General features: G+C 41.3%; 1 protein-coding gene and 1 long non-coding RNA gene across 7 annotated transcripts in view; one reads left to right on the forward strand and one right to left on the reverse strand.

Annotated features, from left to right (window-relative positions):
- MRTFB (myocardin related transcription factor B) overlaps positions 1–15,855 on the forward strand; it is a 220,456-nt gene that overhangs the window by 172,616 nt on the left and 31,985 nt on the right. For all 6 annotated transcript variants that reach the window (XM_069983711.1, XM_069983712.1, XM_069983715.1 and 3 more), the window contains 5 exons: positions 592–657; positions 4,580–4,635; positions 4,873–4,948; positions 8,268–8,429; positions 9,869–10,038. In XM_069983711.1, the coding sequence (XP_069839812.1) occupies positions 592–657; positions 4,580–4,635; positions 4,873–4,948; positions 8,268–8,429; positions 9,869–10,038 (530 nt within the window). The remainder of the gene's footprint in view (positions 1–591; positions 658–4,579; positions 4,636–4,872; positions 4,949–8,267; positions 8,430–9,868; positions 10,039–15,855) is intronic.
- The window catches only part of LOC138801169 (uncharacterized), a 92,845-nt gene continuing 77,377 nt past the window's right edge, over positions 388–15,855 (reverse strand). The window contains exon 3 of the long non-coding RNA XR_011364572.1: positions 388–605. This is a non-coding gene — a long non-coding RNA (uncharacterized lncRNA). The remainder of the gene's footprint in view (positions 606–15,855) is intronic.

Genomic DNA, 15,855 nt, shown 5'->3' on the forward strand with positions numbered 1-15,855 from the left:
TATTAATAGCCTGTTCTAGGGACAGACCGTCAGTATTCAAACAATAGGTGACATGAGTATGATTTCTGGATATCCAACCACTGAGACCCAAGGTGGTTTCATGTGCATTCTCTTACCAACTATCTATGAGACTGGTAGAAATTCCTGATCACTGTCAATCCCATAGACAGTGAATAGAGCGACAGTGTGGACCTGTAACCACAATGACCCTCATTCTCGTTATTAGTGTGGGACCAAGCAGTTGTATGTATACGACCTGTGAATAGATTAAAAATGTTGTTGGTGGGACTTTAATATCTGGTGTTTGAAGCAGTGCCCAAGTTTTTTACGTAAAGGAGTAGGCAATACCTAATAATCCGGTCCTTGCCAATTCTTCTTTAATGGACATTTCTCTTGTGAAAAAGCAAATAGAAGTGAGTATGAATATTTTTAACAAGGACGTTATGGGCCACATACAGCTGAAGCTTGGTGTAAAGTTTTAGACTACATGTAATAAGCATAGTATGGTCCAGCGTGATGTTACCGATGACATAATGACTGGCAAATGTGAGTCAGACTGTCTGTAACCGCGTCTCCTCCTCTGTCTTACAGTGCTTCAACTGCGTCTGCAACAAAGGCGAACAAGAGAACAACTTGTAGACCAGGGCATCATGCCACGTAAGTCAAACACATCCACCCAAAATCCGTTTTCACCCTTGTTAAATGTGCAATAGTGAGAAACGGCAATGTCCTAGACAAGTAAAGTGTTTCAGTAGAATAAAAACTTCAGCTTTATAGAGATGTAAAATACAGTACATTATAGCTGCCGGAGGTCAGCTGATTTGTACACAGGGACAGTATCTTTAACTATAGAAACCCATGGACTGTTGAACAATTATTTAGAGTGATTTCTCTAACAAATACAAAAGACATAGAAGTAGGTTCTATATCCATTTTAAATTGTATTAAAGAGAATATACTAATTGTAGATAGACAAGCAATTCCGTCAATGAACGCACATGCTGACGCATTTAGACATTAAAGGAATTGTCAAAGATTGAAGGAGCATGCTCCACAATACTGGATTAGTTTTCACAAAAAATGGTTCAACTCCAATAACCGAATTTATAATTTTGGGTTTTTTGATGATTTGAACATTGCACTGCATATAAGAGCCTGTATGCTAGTTTTGTAGTCTCCTTGAGACAGGCGCACCAAATTTATTATATGGCGCAAGTGACTGTGATCAATTTGGTCCATCCTTAGATTGCCTGGTCTTATGCTCTGCGTTTACACGGAACAATTATCGTGCGAATTTGCACGATAATGATCGAATTCGAACAATAATCGTACGTGTAAACACAGTGAACAATCAAACGACGAGCGAGAAATCGTTCATTTTGATCTTCCAACATGTTCTAAAATCGTTGTTCGCAAAAAAATTCGCAGATCGTTCCGTGTAAACAGTCATTCACCGATTTTACTTATGTGCGAGATAGGCTTAAGTGATTTTTCCGTACGATATATCGTTCCGTCTAAACGCCGATCGTTATAAAAAAAATTGTTACTTCTAAATCGGTGATCGGGCGAATTATCGTTCAGTGTAAACGCAGCATAAGTTTATGCCATCTAAGTACTACAGTAAATTAGTAAAATGCCATTATGTTTCTTTTCCAGAAACAGCACCACTACTGTTCATGGGCTGTGTCTGGTATGGCAGCAGATGCGACATAAAGGAGTATATTCATCTGAACATATATGGCACTGAAGATTGTTCTCATAACTTCCATTAAATTTAAAGGGAACCAATCAGCCCAGTTGTGCTGATATGTTTCCCTGGAGCACTGTATTCAGCTCCTGAGCAGCCCGCGGCATGTACCGGCTGCAGCAGAAGCTGTGTATCAGAGAAAAGGAGGTTTTATTACAAGCAGAGACAGTCATCTGGGTAGCTCCCCACCCATGTCTAGTCAGCGCTCTCTGCCTGTCAGCGTGCTTGGCGGGATGATTGACAGGGAGAAAGACCAGTTACATAATCTCCTCCAAGCACGCTGACAGGCAGAGAGTGGTGACTAGACATGGGTGGGGAGCAGCCCAGATGACTACTTCCCCATCTCTGCCTGCGGCGCGCCTCCTGTACCCAGCTTCTGCTGCAGCCGCAGATGGTACGTGCTCAGAAGCAGTATACAGTGCTCCAGGGAACCATATCAGCACAATTGGGCTGATTGGTTCCCTTTAATTCCATAGAGTTGTGTGAAATGTGTAGCTATGTTGTGTCTGTAATGGTGTGTTTACACAGACAGATTTATCTGACAGATCTTTGAAGCCAAAACCAGGAACAGACTATAAACAAGGATCAGGTCATAAAGGAAAGACTGGGATCTATCCTCTTTTTAAATCCATTCCTGGCTTTGGCTTCCAAAATCTGTCATATAAATCTTTCTGTGTAAACGCACCCTAACTTTAGGGTTACAGAGGCAGCAAAGCGAGCTGCAGTGGTGTTTAGGCAGCAGCTCAGCTGTTCTCAAATTCCTGACTACCACCAGAGGCTGTAAGCAGGCCGTACGGGGCCCATGGGCCATAGGGCTCTATTACACTGACTGATAATCTACCAAATCAGGCCAATTCAGCATATTATCACTCTGTCTTATAAAGACAACAATCATCTGATGAAACGATCAACTGATTGTTGTAGTTTATTTCAGCCTAAAAATCATTGGCCACCGGACGCGCATCCCTACACATAATAGCAATGCCTTGCTGATGACTCTCAGTGCTCCCCGGTGTCCTTCTCGCTTCTGCCCTTTGCTCACTGTTACTGCTGGAACTTTTGCCACTAAGCTAATCACTGGCCGCTGTCCTGTCCCATCTTGGCCAGTGATTGGCTGAACGGCCTGTTACTTCAGAGACCGGCTTTGAAGTTCCAGCGGCGGCAGAGGGCAGAAGCGAGCAGCACATCGGGGAGTGTGGAGAGGTATGTATAAGGTTTATTATTTTACACTTAGGCAAGGGCCGCATGAACATCACTAACAATACATATATACAGCCCTTGCTGCATGATTTCAGGGTGCCTTTATACAGAGAGATTTATCTGACAGATCTTTGAAGCCAAAGCCAGGAACAGAGTATAAACAGAGAACAGGTCATAAAGGAAAGACTGAGATTTCTCCTCTTTTGAAATCCATTCCTGGATTCACTCTTAGGGCCCTATTCCACCGGACGATTATTGTTCAGATTATCGTTAAATTGTTCGAATCTAAACGATAATCTTTCGGTTGAAATGCAGTTAACGATTAACGACCGAACGAGAAATCGTTGATCGCTTTATAAGACCTGGACCTATTTTTATCGTTGCTCGTTCGCAAAACGTTCGCAAATCGTTCGCATTGAATAAGACATCGTTCGGTCGTTTGCAGTAGATACGAACGCATTAGCGAAGAAATAGCAAAGAAAAAACTATCGCAAATACGATCATAAGTAACGATTATCGTTCCATGGAAATGAGTGAACGTTTTCACGTCTTTCACAATAGCGGTCGTTTGAGATCATTATTCTAGAGAGGGTTGTGGGTCACAGAGGTGGGATCTACATCTATAACCTATAGCCTACATCTATAACCTATAACGTATAGCTTCAGTACCACACACAGCCTATGTAAAAGAGTGGAGCTGTTTCTAGAAAAACATATCCTTTTCCATATTGCTGACAGTCCCTTTTAAAATCTGAAGGCTTACATTGTAGCCGGTTTGGATTATTACTGCCATAGAATCTCAGACCATAATCAGACACGTTCCCTGTGGACCTGAAGTTTATTTTATAATAACATAAAACAGTTAATGATTATTTTTGTTAATATCATTATATTTACATCCTTTTAATTAAATTACATGACTGTATGTAAGGAAGATTTATTTTATTAGCCGGCTTGGATGTACATTAAGTATGTTTTCTGACTTGGGCGCTGAAAATTAATTGGAAATCCTATAAAATGGTGCGCTTATGATTAAAACCAGGCTAAGAACAGCTAAATGTGAAACCTATTATAGTGTCGATCGGCCGTATCTTGTGTTTTTGGAATGTGGGTATGTGAATGGCATTGTTACAGAATAAAATAACAGGACATTCCTGCAGGAGACGGAGGGGAATTAGCATCGCCTGTTGGTATAAATGACAGCCGTCTGTTCTGTGATGTCTAGACATCCAGCACTACCTTTATTGCTAGACCGCATCCCACATCTGACCATTAGCATACATGACTTGAATGAAAAAGTTATGCATTCATGGATAAAAATTGTTCCGTGTTGCTCATAGCAACTAATCAGATTCCAGGTTTCTTTTTTTTCAGTGGGCTTAAAAATAACAATCTTGGTCAACAATGACGCCTGTCTTCTGTCAGGAAATCTGCATTCGGAAAATGATATCTCATTGAATTCTAACCTGTAACAAATGACTTATTAATATTTTATAGAAGTAAAAATCCATTTTCTCCTAATTATCAGATTCCCATCAAACACATCCTTCTTGTCGGCTTTATCTTCACAAACCTTGCATTCTTCTCCTTCTCCTTCTTGCCAAAGATAACATTGTCTTCTCCTATTTTCAGCTTTAAAAAGTCCTGCCGCATTTCATGAGCAGATCAAAAGCTTGGAGCGTGCCAGGGTAAGAGTTAATGCTTAATATATGAGAAATAGAAATCTCACAAGCGGATCAACACTTAAAAAATGATGTTGAAGACATGCTAAAAATATCCTGTAGAGTACATTAGTGGTTAGCCAAAACCTGAACTCAAGGCAGAGTTTCTTCTTTGCTTTAGTGATGGTAGCATATAGCGGCAGAAGTAGGTGACGGTCATACATTGTCTCCGCTTTCTTATATCTGTTCTTACCTTATGTGCAGACTGAGAACTTCCTGAAGCACAAGATTTGCAGTCGTCCCGAGCGGTCTGAACTTGTGAGGATGCACATTCTGGAAGGTAAGAATAATGCTTTATGGTGATTGTGTCCTCCATATTTGGATAACCCAGGGAAGCGCAGCTTGGTGTGAATAAGGTCCTAGATGACAAGTGTCTCCAATGGGCAAATAAAGACAGACTTTCATGCTTTACAGGACTGGGATTGTATAGCTCTGCAAGTAGATTCAGCAACTTTTAATTCTGATTTACAAATGTCTAGTGTCACAAAATGTCCAGAGCAGGAGACAATTCCCAGATCACCACTGCAATCCTGTCCTGCTCTGTACAGTTCTTGACTAGAAGAGAGGTGGCAGCAGAGAGCACTGTGTCAGACTGGAAAGAATACACCACTTCCTGCAGGACATGCAGCAGCTGAGAAGTACTGGAAAGTTTGACGTTTAGAATGTCTATAGTAACCTTTTGGCACCACTTGATTTGAAATTATTTCTTACTTCTTGAATACCCCTTTGAAGAGAATGTATCTGTTTCTTTGTTTTTTATATTATTATGGGGGGTACCATTGTGCCTGAGCTGTTTTAACAGCATTTAGTGATATGCTTTACAGCAAGCTCCATGGACCATAGGCACAATAGACAGGACCTGTCCTTTTTTGAAATGACTGAAAAAATATGACAGAATTTGTCACCCATGCCAATGCAGACATAATCAAAGATTAATACTACCACCTTGTAAAGTGACGTTACGTTGCCAGGTTGTGAAACTACTACATGATGTTAGGACCCCTGCTGATCACAAACTGGCATATCATAGGGCTGTGTCACTACTTCTAGTGTAAAACATGCTTCAGTGACCAGAAAAGAACAATCATTTGGCTAAATTGGGCACACATGATGCTTATATTAAGTGGTCTGTGAATGTTTTAGGTTGGGGGACAAATCTAAGAACACCCGCGTGGCTGTGAATCAGCATATGGGGAAATGTTACGCTAGAAATTATCATCACAGACTTCACTGTTCTCTCTTTATTTTTTGTCTGTGCTGTTTTATGTAGAAGCTTAGAACCTCATGTTCCCTGCTATTGAACACTATTGTAAATTGTACAGATGGTGTTTTTTTGCATTGTGGCTTATGTATAGAAATAATGAGATTAAGACAACAAGTTACATGCAGATGGGGGAGCTTTGGTGTGTCGATGAGTCACGATTGCCTGGTTTTATCAGTAATCCTATAAATTGTTCTTACTACAGTCTATCAGCATGTGGCATGGTTAGAATAAGCTGGTACTTACAACAGGTTATATAAAAGAGGTAGGAGTAATTGTTAGGTAATAAGAAGGAGCTGCTCACTTTCTATCAGCTCATTTACTAACACAGGAGAATGGGGCTTCATTCGGAGATCTGTAGTCATATCCCATCTATTATCTCCCTGTGAATTTTAGTGGATTACACATTTCATCATCAAATGTTCTGATATTCTGTCCTGTACTCTACATTATACCCCACATACGTTTCTCCTGTTCCAGTAATTCTGTTGACTTAATTGTACCCAAAATCTGCCCTCCTGAAACCACTTGTACCTTCGGATAGCTGCTTTTAATCCAATATCTGTCCTGGGGTCCGTTCAGCAGGTGATGCAGCTATTGTCCGAAAAAAAAACATATTTTAAACTTGCAGCCTTGTGTCAAATTGGTGTGGCCTAGCCTAGGCCATGCCAATTTGACACAGGGCTGCAAGTTGAAAAGGTGTTTTTTAGGACAATAACTGCATCACCTGTTGAACGGAGCCCAGGACAGATATTGGATTAAAAGCAGCTATCTGAGGGTACAAGTGGTTTTGGGGGGGGGGGGGGGGGGCAGATTGTGAGTAATGAGTCGCTTTAACAGCTCTACACTAAAGGCCCTATTACATGAAGTGACTATCGGCCATATTCGCCCGATACCGACCATTACGGACAACAGTCGCTTTGTGTAATAGAAGCCAATGATCAGTCGACATGCACAATGTCGGCTGATCGTTGTCTTTCAACAGGCTGAATTATCAGCCTGTTAAAGATGTGCTGCAGCCGCTCTGTGTAATTGAATCCTCAGGTCTGAAGGGTTGCATCACTATGAGTGTGAAAAAAGGTGCACTTATTGCTGGAAGAGACATAGATCTTCATGCAGCCATTGTTACATGTTGAATATAGTTATTCACATTATCCTCTAGCAGTGGCCTATCCTCCTTGAAATGTAAAATATTTGATCCTTCATTTGTCTAGGTAGAGTTGGGACCCCCCCCCCCCCCATGTACATTCAATAATCAGCAGGTTTAGGAATAAACAGATTCTGATTTAATAATGTGATTACATTGACCATAATATAATCTGGGTGCGTAATAGACTTTATTCAACGTTATCATCTTGGGGAAATAAAGTACCACATACAGATTACTCCATTTGAGAAAGTAAACTACAACTAAAATGGAGTCTGTAAAATCCAGTCTGTAAAATCCAAAGTAGTATTTACATTGTTATTAGAAATTGTGTTGGACAAATACTTTAGATATTAGGGATTGGTTACATTATTACAGGAGACAGCGTGACATTTTGTTTCCATACAAATTCATAGTCAATACAAAACAACTCAAATATTTAGGCCCCACCAGCAAATCACTAAGAACATTGGCTTCTGGGATTCGTCCAGGCCTGACATAGAACAACATATGACATGTCATAATTGATGGGTATAGTAATAGAGTGCAGGCCCAGCATCTCTAATGTTGAAGTCCACCATCTGGAATATGTTGAAAAGCAATTTTTAATGATACACACAGAAACAATTAAGCGTATGTTTCCTGCTGCATTCATCCTGAGGACATTCACCTCTCACCCATTAGAAGTAAAGGTGTCTTGTGAGACTTTGTTGCTTGTGGAGACGTTATATCCGCTACAAAAGCAAGAAATTGTCACCTCCTTGACACAGTAATGTGGCCAACTTAAGCCTGTCTTATTGATGGTCACTTTGATCATTTAAGCCTCATGTATCGCTGGATCAGCAGGAAAGAGCCCTTGTTACATAGAAGTCAGTCATCCACAAGAACATGAAACCAGGATACAGATTTATTACTGGTAAGAAAATTCACCATCAGACAGTTTCTATACCAGGGGGCCTATTGTATATCCGAACTCAGCTGAATGGACTAATCTTTCATTACTTTCCATGAACTTGTAGAGCAGGAGCTGTGTACACAAGAAGGAACAGTGCTTGTTGTTGTGTTAATCATTTATAAGGAAACAATTACCGATTGTGTCTATGTAATACACCATAATATTTAGTGACTTTAAAATTCACAGATTGGTTTCCAAGAAGACTGATAATCATTTGTACTTTTCTCTCCGTGTAGAGACGCACGCTGAACCGTCCCTGCAGGCAACACAAATGAAATTAAAGAGGGCGCGACTGGCAGATGATCTCAATGAAAAAATCGCACAAAGACCGGGACCAATGGAGTTGGTTGAAAAGAACATCCTTCCTGTGGACTCTAGTGTTAAAGAAGCTATTATAGGCACGTAGTAACACAACAGAGCTTGATCAGGGTCTGTTGTATAAGGAGAAAATATGGTACCTTTTATGCTTCCATCAAGAATAACATAACTGAAGGTGGTCACATCCATCACTACTACACATCCAGATTTAGCCATTGTTCACCTACTTTTTAGTTCTTGTCAGTCTGACCTGAAATGGATGAGTATGAAATAGATAGATATTCCTGCATGACTTCATTAAATTATGGCTAAATGTAGCCATAGACATAAAACAGCTGTCACACAGACTCTATGGTCCTCATTTAAGATTAAGATTGTTGGGTTTTCAAAAACCCTACACCTCTGGATTTTTTGTTTCTCAAACCACTAAATTTATTAAGGTGTCTGATTGCCCTCATTAAATCTGGCAGTTTTTTCACATAACAGAATTAAAACCCAACCTTACTGTCCCACTAGTGACTTCGGATTTTTAGGATGCAAAACTAGTAAAAAAAAATGTCAACACGTTAGTCTCCCAATCACAAAATGATTGGGCTGTTCAACATGCCCGATCTATCTGTCCTGACATCCCTCATCTTTGAGAGGCAAGAGGTAAATATACATGTTACATAGTTAGCTAGTCCCACCAAAATGTCAGGTTCGGCCAACACGTCTAATACGTATCAGGATCTTAAGGTAGCCTGAACAGCCATATACTGTGTGGATGTTATGAGCCTGGCCATGGGTGGTTTGTTCAGATAATGGTCAATTTCAACATAGTTGTAAAAAAAAGGTAGTCTTGAGCAAGTTGCAGAAAGTGTCACAGAGCTGCCATTGAAAGCTGCTGTAAGATTCATGGTTCATATACCATGCATGTGGTTTCCTCAAGGCATCATGGAGTGTCTGATAAAGCCAGGAGGCATAACCGGGAAGAGGAAATCCTTTGAGAGCTTGGGGGGGGGGGGGGGGGGGGGGAGATGGCAGGCATAAGGTATATAGTGAAATGTGATTAAAGACAGAACAACTGCTGAAGTAGGAATGCAGGATGGCACTCCTTGCTGTGACCTCTTACCTCACTCTATAGCTTAGGCCTCATATAGATGTAGAATAATCCTGCTAAAGCCTCTGAATATAGTTGCCATATACATCAGCATTTTTTCAGAACATTTTTCTTTTTTTCCTGGAAATGTACAGTGGGATGCTTCATTAAGACACATAGCCTGACCAGATGGCTGCACAGACCTTCAGACGGGCTGTATGTCATGTTACAGAGATACATACATACAGAAATCATGTCCCTTACAGCTCTGAGCAGACTTATATTCCCTCTACATATGGCATGTATGGTAATTGATGGTGGTTGATTATTGCGGATCATGATATCTGGGTTATCATTAACAAGTGCAAGATAGATAAGTAATCATAGTCTGTGCATATCAGTGCAGCATAGGCAAGTGATGATATTCTGTATTCTTTGCAGTTGGCCAGCCAGAATATCCTGAAAACACAGATGCATTCTCATTTGATGAGGACAGCGATGCCTTTTCACCAGAACAGCCAGCAAGCCAAGAATCTCAGGGATCAGCAGCTTCTCCTGGAGAGATCAAGCTCAGCGAGTCTGCCTCTCCTACATCCAACATTAGTGTTCAGGTATGATGAATCAAGAGACACTTGTGTTACAAGGTTATGTTTTTCCGGAAGGAATAAAGATCCATCCACTCCATATTAAATGATGGTGCTGTTAGTAATAATTAATAGTTGAAGTTTAAAGTGTCACTGTTGTTAAAATTTTTTGTAGAATTTGCAGAAATCAATAGTACAGGCGATTTTAAGAAACTTTGTAATTGTGTTTATTATCTGAAAAATGCATTTTTATCAGGAAAAAGCAGTTTGAAGCTCTGCCCCCTGTCTTCGTTGTTCTCTATGAAGAGGGGAGGAGTGGACGGAGATGAGGCACCAAAACAGGACAACAAAGAGTTAATTTACAGCTACATCATCGGGCTATTTCCTCAGCACTCAGCACTACATCCCAGGGCTATTCACTCAGCACTGACCTCTCTGACCTCTGAATACCGGCTTTCAGCGGCTCCCTGCTGTGTAATCCTTTGTTCTCTGCTCTCTGCTGCCGACTAATCTCCCTCCCCTCTCCATAGAACAGACAGGTCCCGACTGATGTAAAACAGTCGAGATTTCCTGATAATGAGCAGTGGATGACAGAAAGGAGAGGAGAGGGTGGGGCGGACCTGGGGAAAGTCTTTTTAAGGTTACAAACCCACTTGCCGGATCTGCAGCGAGTCTCCTTGCTGCGTTTTTGCAGGGAGACTCGCTGCAGATCCCGGCCCTATACTTTCAATAGCAGAGAAACTCGCAGCAGGGATGTACATCCCTGCGGCGATTTTGTCTGCAGCCCGCCCCATTAACCCCCCGGCCGCCGGACATTATACATTACCGGGTCCCCGTTCCTGCTTGCTTCGGGGCTCCCGGTGTCTTCACGTCCCGCCCGGCCAATCAGTGCGCTGCGGCGGGGCAGCGCACTGATTGGCCGGGCGGGCCGTGAAGACACCGGGAGCCCCGAAGCAAGCAGGAACGGGGACCCGGTAATGTATAATGTCCGGCGGCCGGGGGGTTAATGGGGCGGGCTGCAGACAAAATCGCAGCAGGGATGTACATCCCTGCTGCGAGTTTCTCTGCTATTGAAAGTATAGGGCCAGGATCTGCAGCGAGTCTCGCTGCAAAAACGCAGCAAGGAGACTCGCTGCAGATCCGGCAAGTGGGTTTGTAACCTAAATGCAGATAATGGCATATTTACCTAATAAACCCAATTACAAAGTTTCTTAAAATCGCCTGGACTATTGATTTCTGCAAAAAAAAAAAAAAAATGATACGACAGTGACACTTTAAGTCCAGAGTTAGTCTCCTGCCCATTCTACAAAGATCTGTACTGTGAGGTGCAGCTGACATGAGGTAACTGTTCGACACCCAGCAAGTTCCATGCATGAGCCCTGTTCATCAAAAGGGTTTGTGCAGGACTTGCTGAGCACTGGACTGTTGTCTCTGCAAATGTACCGCCTCTCATCAGCTGCTCCTCCCCATACCAATCTTTGCAGAATGGACAGGAGATGAACTCTGGACTTTACGGCCATATTCTCACTGCGTAAGACACAGGCCGTTCTGTGACCCAGCCGGGTCACAGAATGGCCAGCGTCAGAAAAGATCATCTTTAATGCCGCTGAATTCAGATGAAAACTGACATATCAGTTGCTTGCAGCGCCGCTAGGGATCCTGGACGGTATGTATACTATGTGTATACACTCCGGCCAGAATTACTTAGAAGGTACCTTTACGTCAGTTGTTACAACGGCCGTGATTATTACGAAACTTAGGCAGTGGAAACATGGCCTAAGGCTGTGTTCACACACCTTATTTTTGCTCAGTATTTTGCAACCAAAACTAGGAGTGAATTGAAAACACAGAAAGTCTATGTTCACACACTGTTGAAATAGAGTGGATGGCTGCCATTTAATGGCAAACAAATACTGTTGTTTTGAAATAACGCCCGTTATTTGCCATTAAGTGGTGGCCATACACTCAAATTCAACAGTGTGAACATAGCTTTTCTGTGTTTTCAATCCACTCCAGTTTTTGGCAAAATACTGATCAAAATACTGTGTGGGAACATAGCTTAAAGCAACACTCCAGGAAATAATTATACACTGTGTTATACATAGTGCAAGGACTGTAGGGCCAGTCCTAGACTTCTGTCTTTTGTTTTCTTTAAACTTCTTCCTTAGGTTCTACCCTAGATATAACACTGTGTATCCCTTTCTCTTGAATGTTCCTTTAAGGGGCTTTGTCAATTCCCAATACACATTAGAGAAAAAATGGCAAAACCTGCTGATTTCAATGGGAGTAGATGACTGTGTATAGGGCAATCACAAATCTCCCCTGATGGATGAATGTTTTGGGGGATGTCAAACTTCAATGCTTGACCATTATGTTCTCCCTGGAGATAACCCTTTACCAGAGATGTCTGGCTGCTGCTTACTCCTCACTATGCATTGAAAATACATGCCAGAGTTGCAGAGCCGTGCTTCCACTATTACGGGAAAATCAGGAAGAATTGTTGTCTGTGGAACAAGTCTAGTCTAGCATCAGCTGTAATATATTTATTCTAACTACGCTGCAGCCCATGTAAGCTGGCATTACAAAAAGCAGAGTCTTCTATCTCCATGATGCCTATGCTAAGCTTGCAGATGCTTCTGTGCTTCTAGCTAGAGTGATAGAAGTGCATAGCTGTTAATGTTCCGTTATTACACACACACTGAGTGCAAGAAGAACTCCAGGCACATTAATAAGTATACACAACCGAATACCAATACTTATAAGGATGCACAAAGAGTTCCAGAAAGCAGCATTGATTGAAAGAGGAAGCTTACCATTCATAACTTCATAAACAATTGAATAGGATTTTTCCCTGGAAAGATTGAGCCTTTTTATTGACTTCAGAAAGAAAGACGTCACGAGCAGCAGTTATATTGTCTGCTAAGTGTCAGCCTGCCCCTCTTACTAGATGTGCGTGATAGGTCATTATGCCTCGTACATGGGATTCCCTATGTTCTTCCTCTTCTTTTTTTTTTTCTTCTGACTTTGTTTTTTCCCTCTGTCTTCTTTGTAACATGAATGTAACACCTGAGTGAGACGGGTTGTACATTTATATATGTCTATTTCTATGTCACCATGTAAGTTATAGGAACACGTTTATAAAAGAAAGTTATTTTTATATGAGACGTCTCCAATAATTATTATAGCTATTATAGCCTTCATCTAATAATAGGAACAGGAAAATTGTCTTGGAGTCTCTTGAGTCCTGCTAAGTAATCAGAACATTATCTCTAAAAGTAAAACATTCTTAACAGGGCTTTCTCATTTTTGTTTAAAACAAATAGCATCTCCATAGCAGCTGGAGAGAACTTTCAGAGTTTGTTACCTCTGCAAAGCTCAGCATACCCATTTGACATCACGTGCACAGATGTTGGGGGAGAGAAGTATCCAGCCTGTTTGAATTTAATTGCGGGGTCCTCTTCCTGTTATGTTTTTGAGGAAATATGTCACTGTCCAAAGTGTCGGCAGTGGCTTTCTACCCTCTTCCCATTCATATGACATGCATGATTTGCCAAGGGTGCATATGTATGTGGAGGGAATCAGGGAAGATAACTGTCAGCTGAATGAGCCAGCTTAAAGGGATTGTCCAGTTCTAGAAAACTTTGTAAAATTGGCTCTGCGAGATGAAAAAATTAAAAAGTGATAGAAATCCCCTGCAGCTGCCAATCTGATACCTTCCAGTCCCCGCTGCTTACCACTGCTTCCTCTACCATGTGACAAGCCGACTCCACAGGGGTTGCCCCCTCAATCTAAACATCTCTATTAATATAGAGTGCCCTACTGGGCTGTGTATGGTCATCTTAAAGCGTTTCTGTTACCTAGACATTTTAGAAGTCTTGATTGGTCAAGGGCTGGGTGTTTTAGCGTTCTGATTCTAGAGAGTTCAGAACACATGGAAAGCAGAATAAATTTTACATGACCTGATTTTTTAGGCTGGGTTCACACTACGTATATTTCAGTCAGTATTGTGGTCCTCATATTGCAACCAAAACCAGGAGTGGATTAAAAACACAGAAAGGCTCTGTTCACACAATGTTGAAATTGAGTGGATGGCCGCCATTTAATGGCAAATATTTGCTGTTATTGTAAAACAACGGCTGTTATATTGAAATAATGGCAGTTATTTACTGTTATATGGCGGCCATCCACTCAATTTCACCATTGTGTGAACAGAGCCTTTCTGTGTTTTTAATCCACTCCTGGTTTTGGTTGCAATATGAGGACCACAATACTGACTGAAATATACGTAGTGTGAACCCAGCCTTAAAGTGAATAGACCATCAGGCCTGGGCTGAAGCACTGGAGGCAGGCTGACCACTAACAGATGATGCCAGTAGATATAGGGGTCTTGGGTCATGAAAAATCACTGCCTGACTCCTTTGTTCTCTGAGAGATAAGAGCTGTCTGGTCCTGCCCAATGTTCCTGTGTATGAGGAGATAACTGTTATTTGGCCAACAGTTATTTAATACACCCGCCAACTTTCGGTTTGGATTCATAGAACCTTAGAGTATGATCCCACTACGGAATATGCAGTGTAATTTCAAGCCAAGGCCACACGGCGGACTCTGCTGGAAGTTCCACCTGTCCCATAGACTCTATGATTTTCTCAAACGAAATCCGCCATCCGTCTAAAGAATTGACATGTCAATTCTTTTGGTGGACGGCAGATTTTATTTGAGAATATCACTGAGTCTATGGAAAAGGTAGAACTTCAAATGGAGTCCACCGTGCGGCCTTGGCTTGGAATTGGGAACATACCCTTACTGTAGTGTCACTTAACTCTATGGAAAAAGTGAAAATCTCCATTTGTTAGTATGAAGAAGCCAAAAAGAATGAATTCTACCAACATCTATGTTAACATAGCATCTCAGTCTCTGTATTGTGGATCGAGTGATGGACTAAAAGCTTAGCATGCTTTATGAAAAATGGCCATCTGCCCGTGATGTTGATTGCTCCGATCACACTTTAATTAAAACAATAAACACACACTGCATCGTTTGTGGATAAGACATCCAACAAGGGAGCCTTCAGCCGCCCTCAGTGTTTTTCTGTCTTTAGAATTAATAAATTGTAATGTTCTCCAAGGGATTAATTAGCCACATTATGTGTTATGCTTCGATGTGTCAGTCATGAGGAATGTCTCTCCTGGAATCTCTGTGAAAATAAACTCATTTAAGTCAAGTACAATTCACCACGGTCTCTTACCTCACTCATAAGTGCCCTGACCTCACATTCACACACAACCAGTTTATGGATTCTAAATTAATAGACTTGAAATATCTGAGGATTTTGAAACTTCAAGTATTGTCTGCCCAACATGAAGACTCTTCATTATTAATACATCCTAAAACACTTCTTATAATATGATTAGAAGAAGTCAGACAAGCCACGCCCTTATAGTAATAAAATGGGTATTGCATATTGCTGACCCTCTTGATAATAAAGAGGTTGCAGAATTGCAGCCCCTCCACAGTTTCTCCCTGCACAGTAACCATTCCCACCACCTGGATGTGCAGGGAACAGCAGCTTGTGCCATGTACACTACCGTTCAAAAGTTTGGGGTCATATTGAAATGTCCTTATTTTTGAAGGAAAAGCACTGTGCTTTTCAATGAAGATAACTTTAAACTAGTCCTAACTTTAAACAAATACACTCTATACATTGCTAATGTGGTAAATGACTATTCTAGCTGCAAATGTCTGTTTTTTGGTGCAATATCTACATAGGTGTATAGAGGCCCATTTCCAGCAACTATCACTCCAGTGTTCTAATGGTACAATGTGTTTGCTCATTGGCTCAGAAGG

Source organism: Dendropsophus ebraccatus, chromosome 9 (genome assembly GCF_027789765.1).
Source record: "Dendropsophus ebraccatus isolate aDenEbr1 chromosome 9, aDenEbr1.pat, whole genome shotgun sequence".
Classification (NCBI taxonomy): domain Eukaryota; kingdom Metazoa; phylum Chordata; class Amphibia; order Anura; family Hylidae; genus Dendropsophus; species Dendropsophus ebraccatus.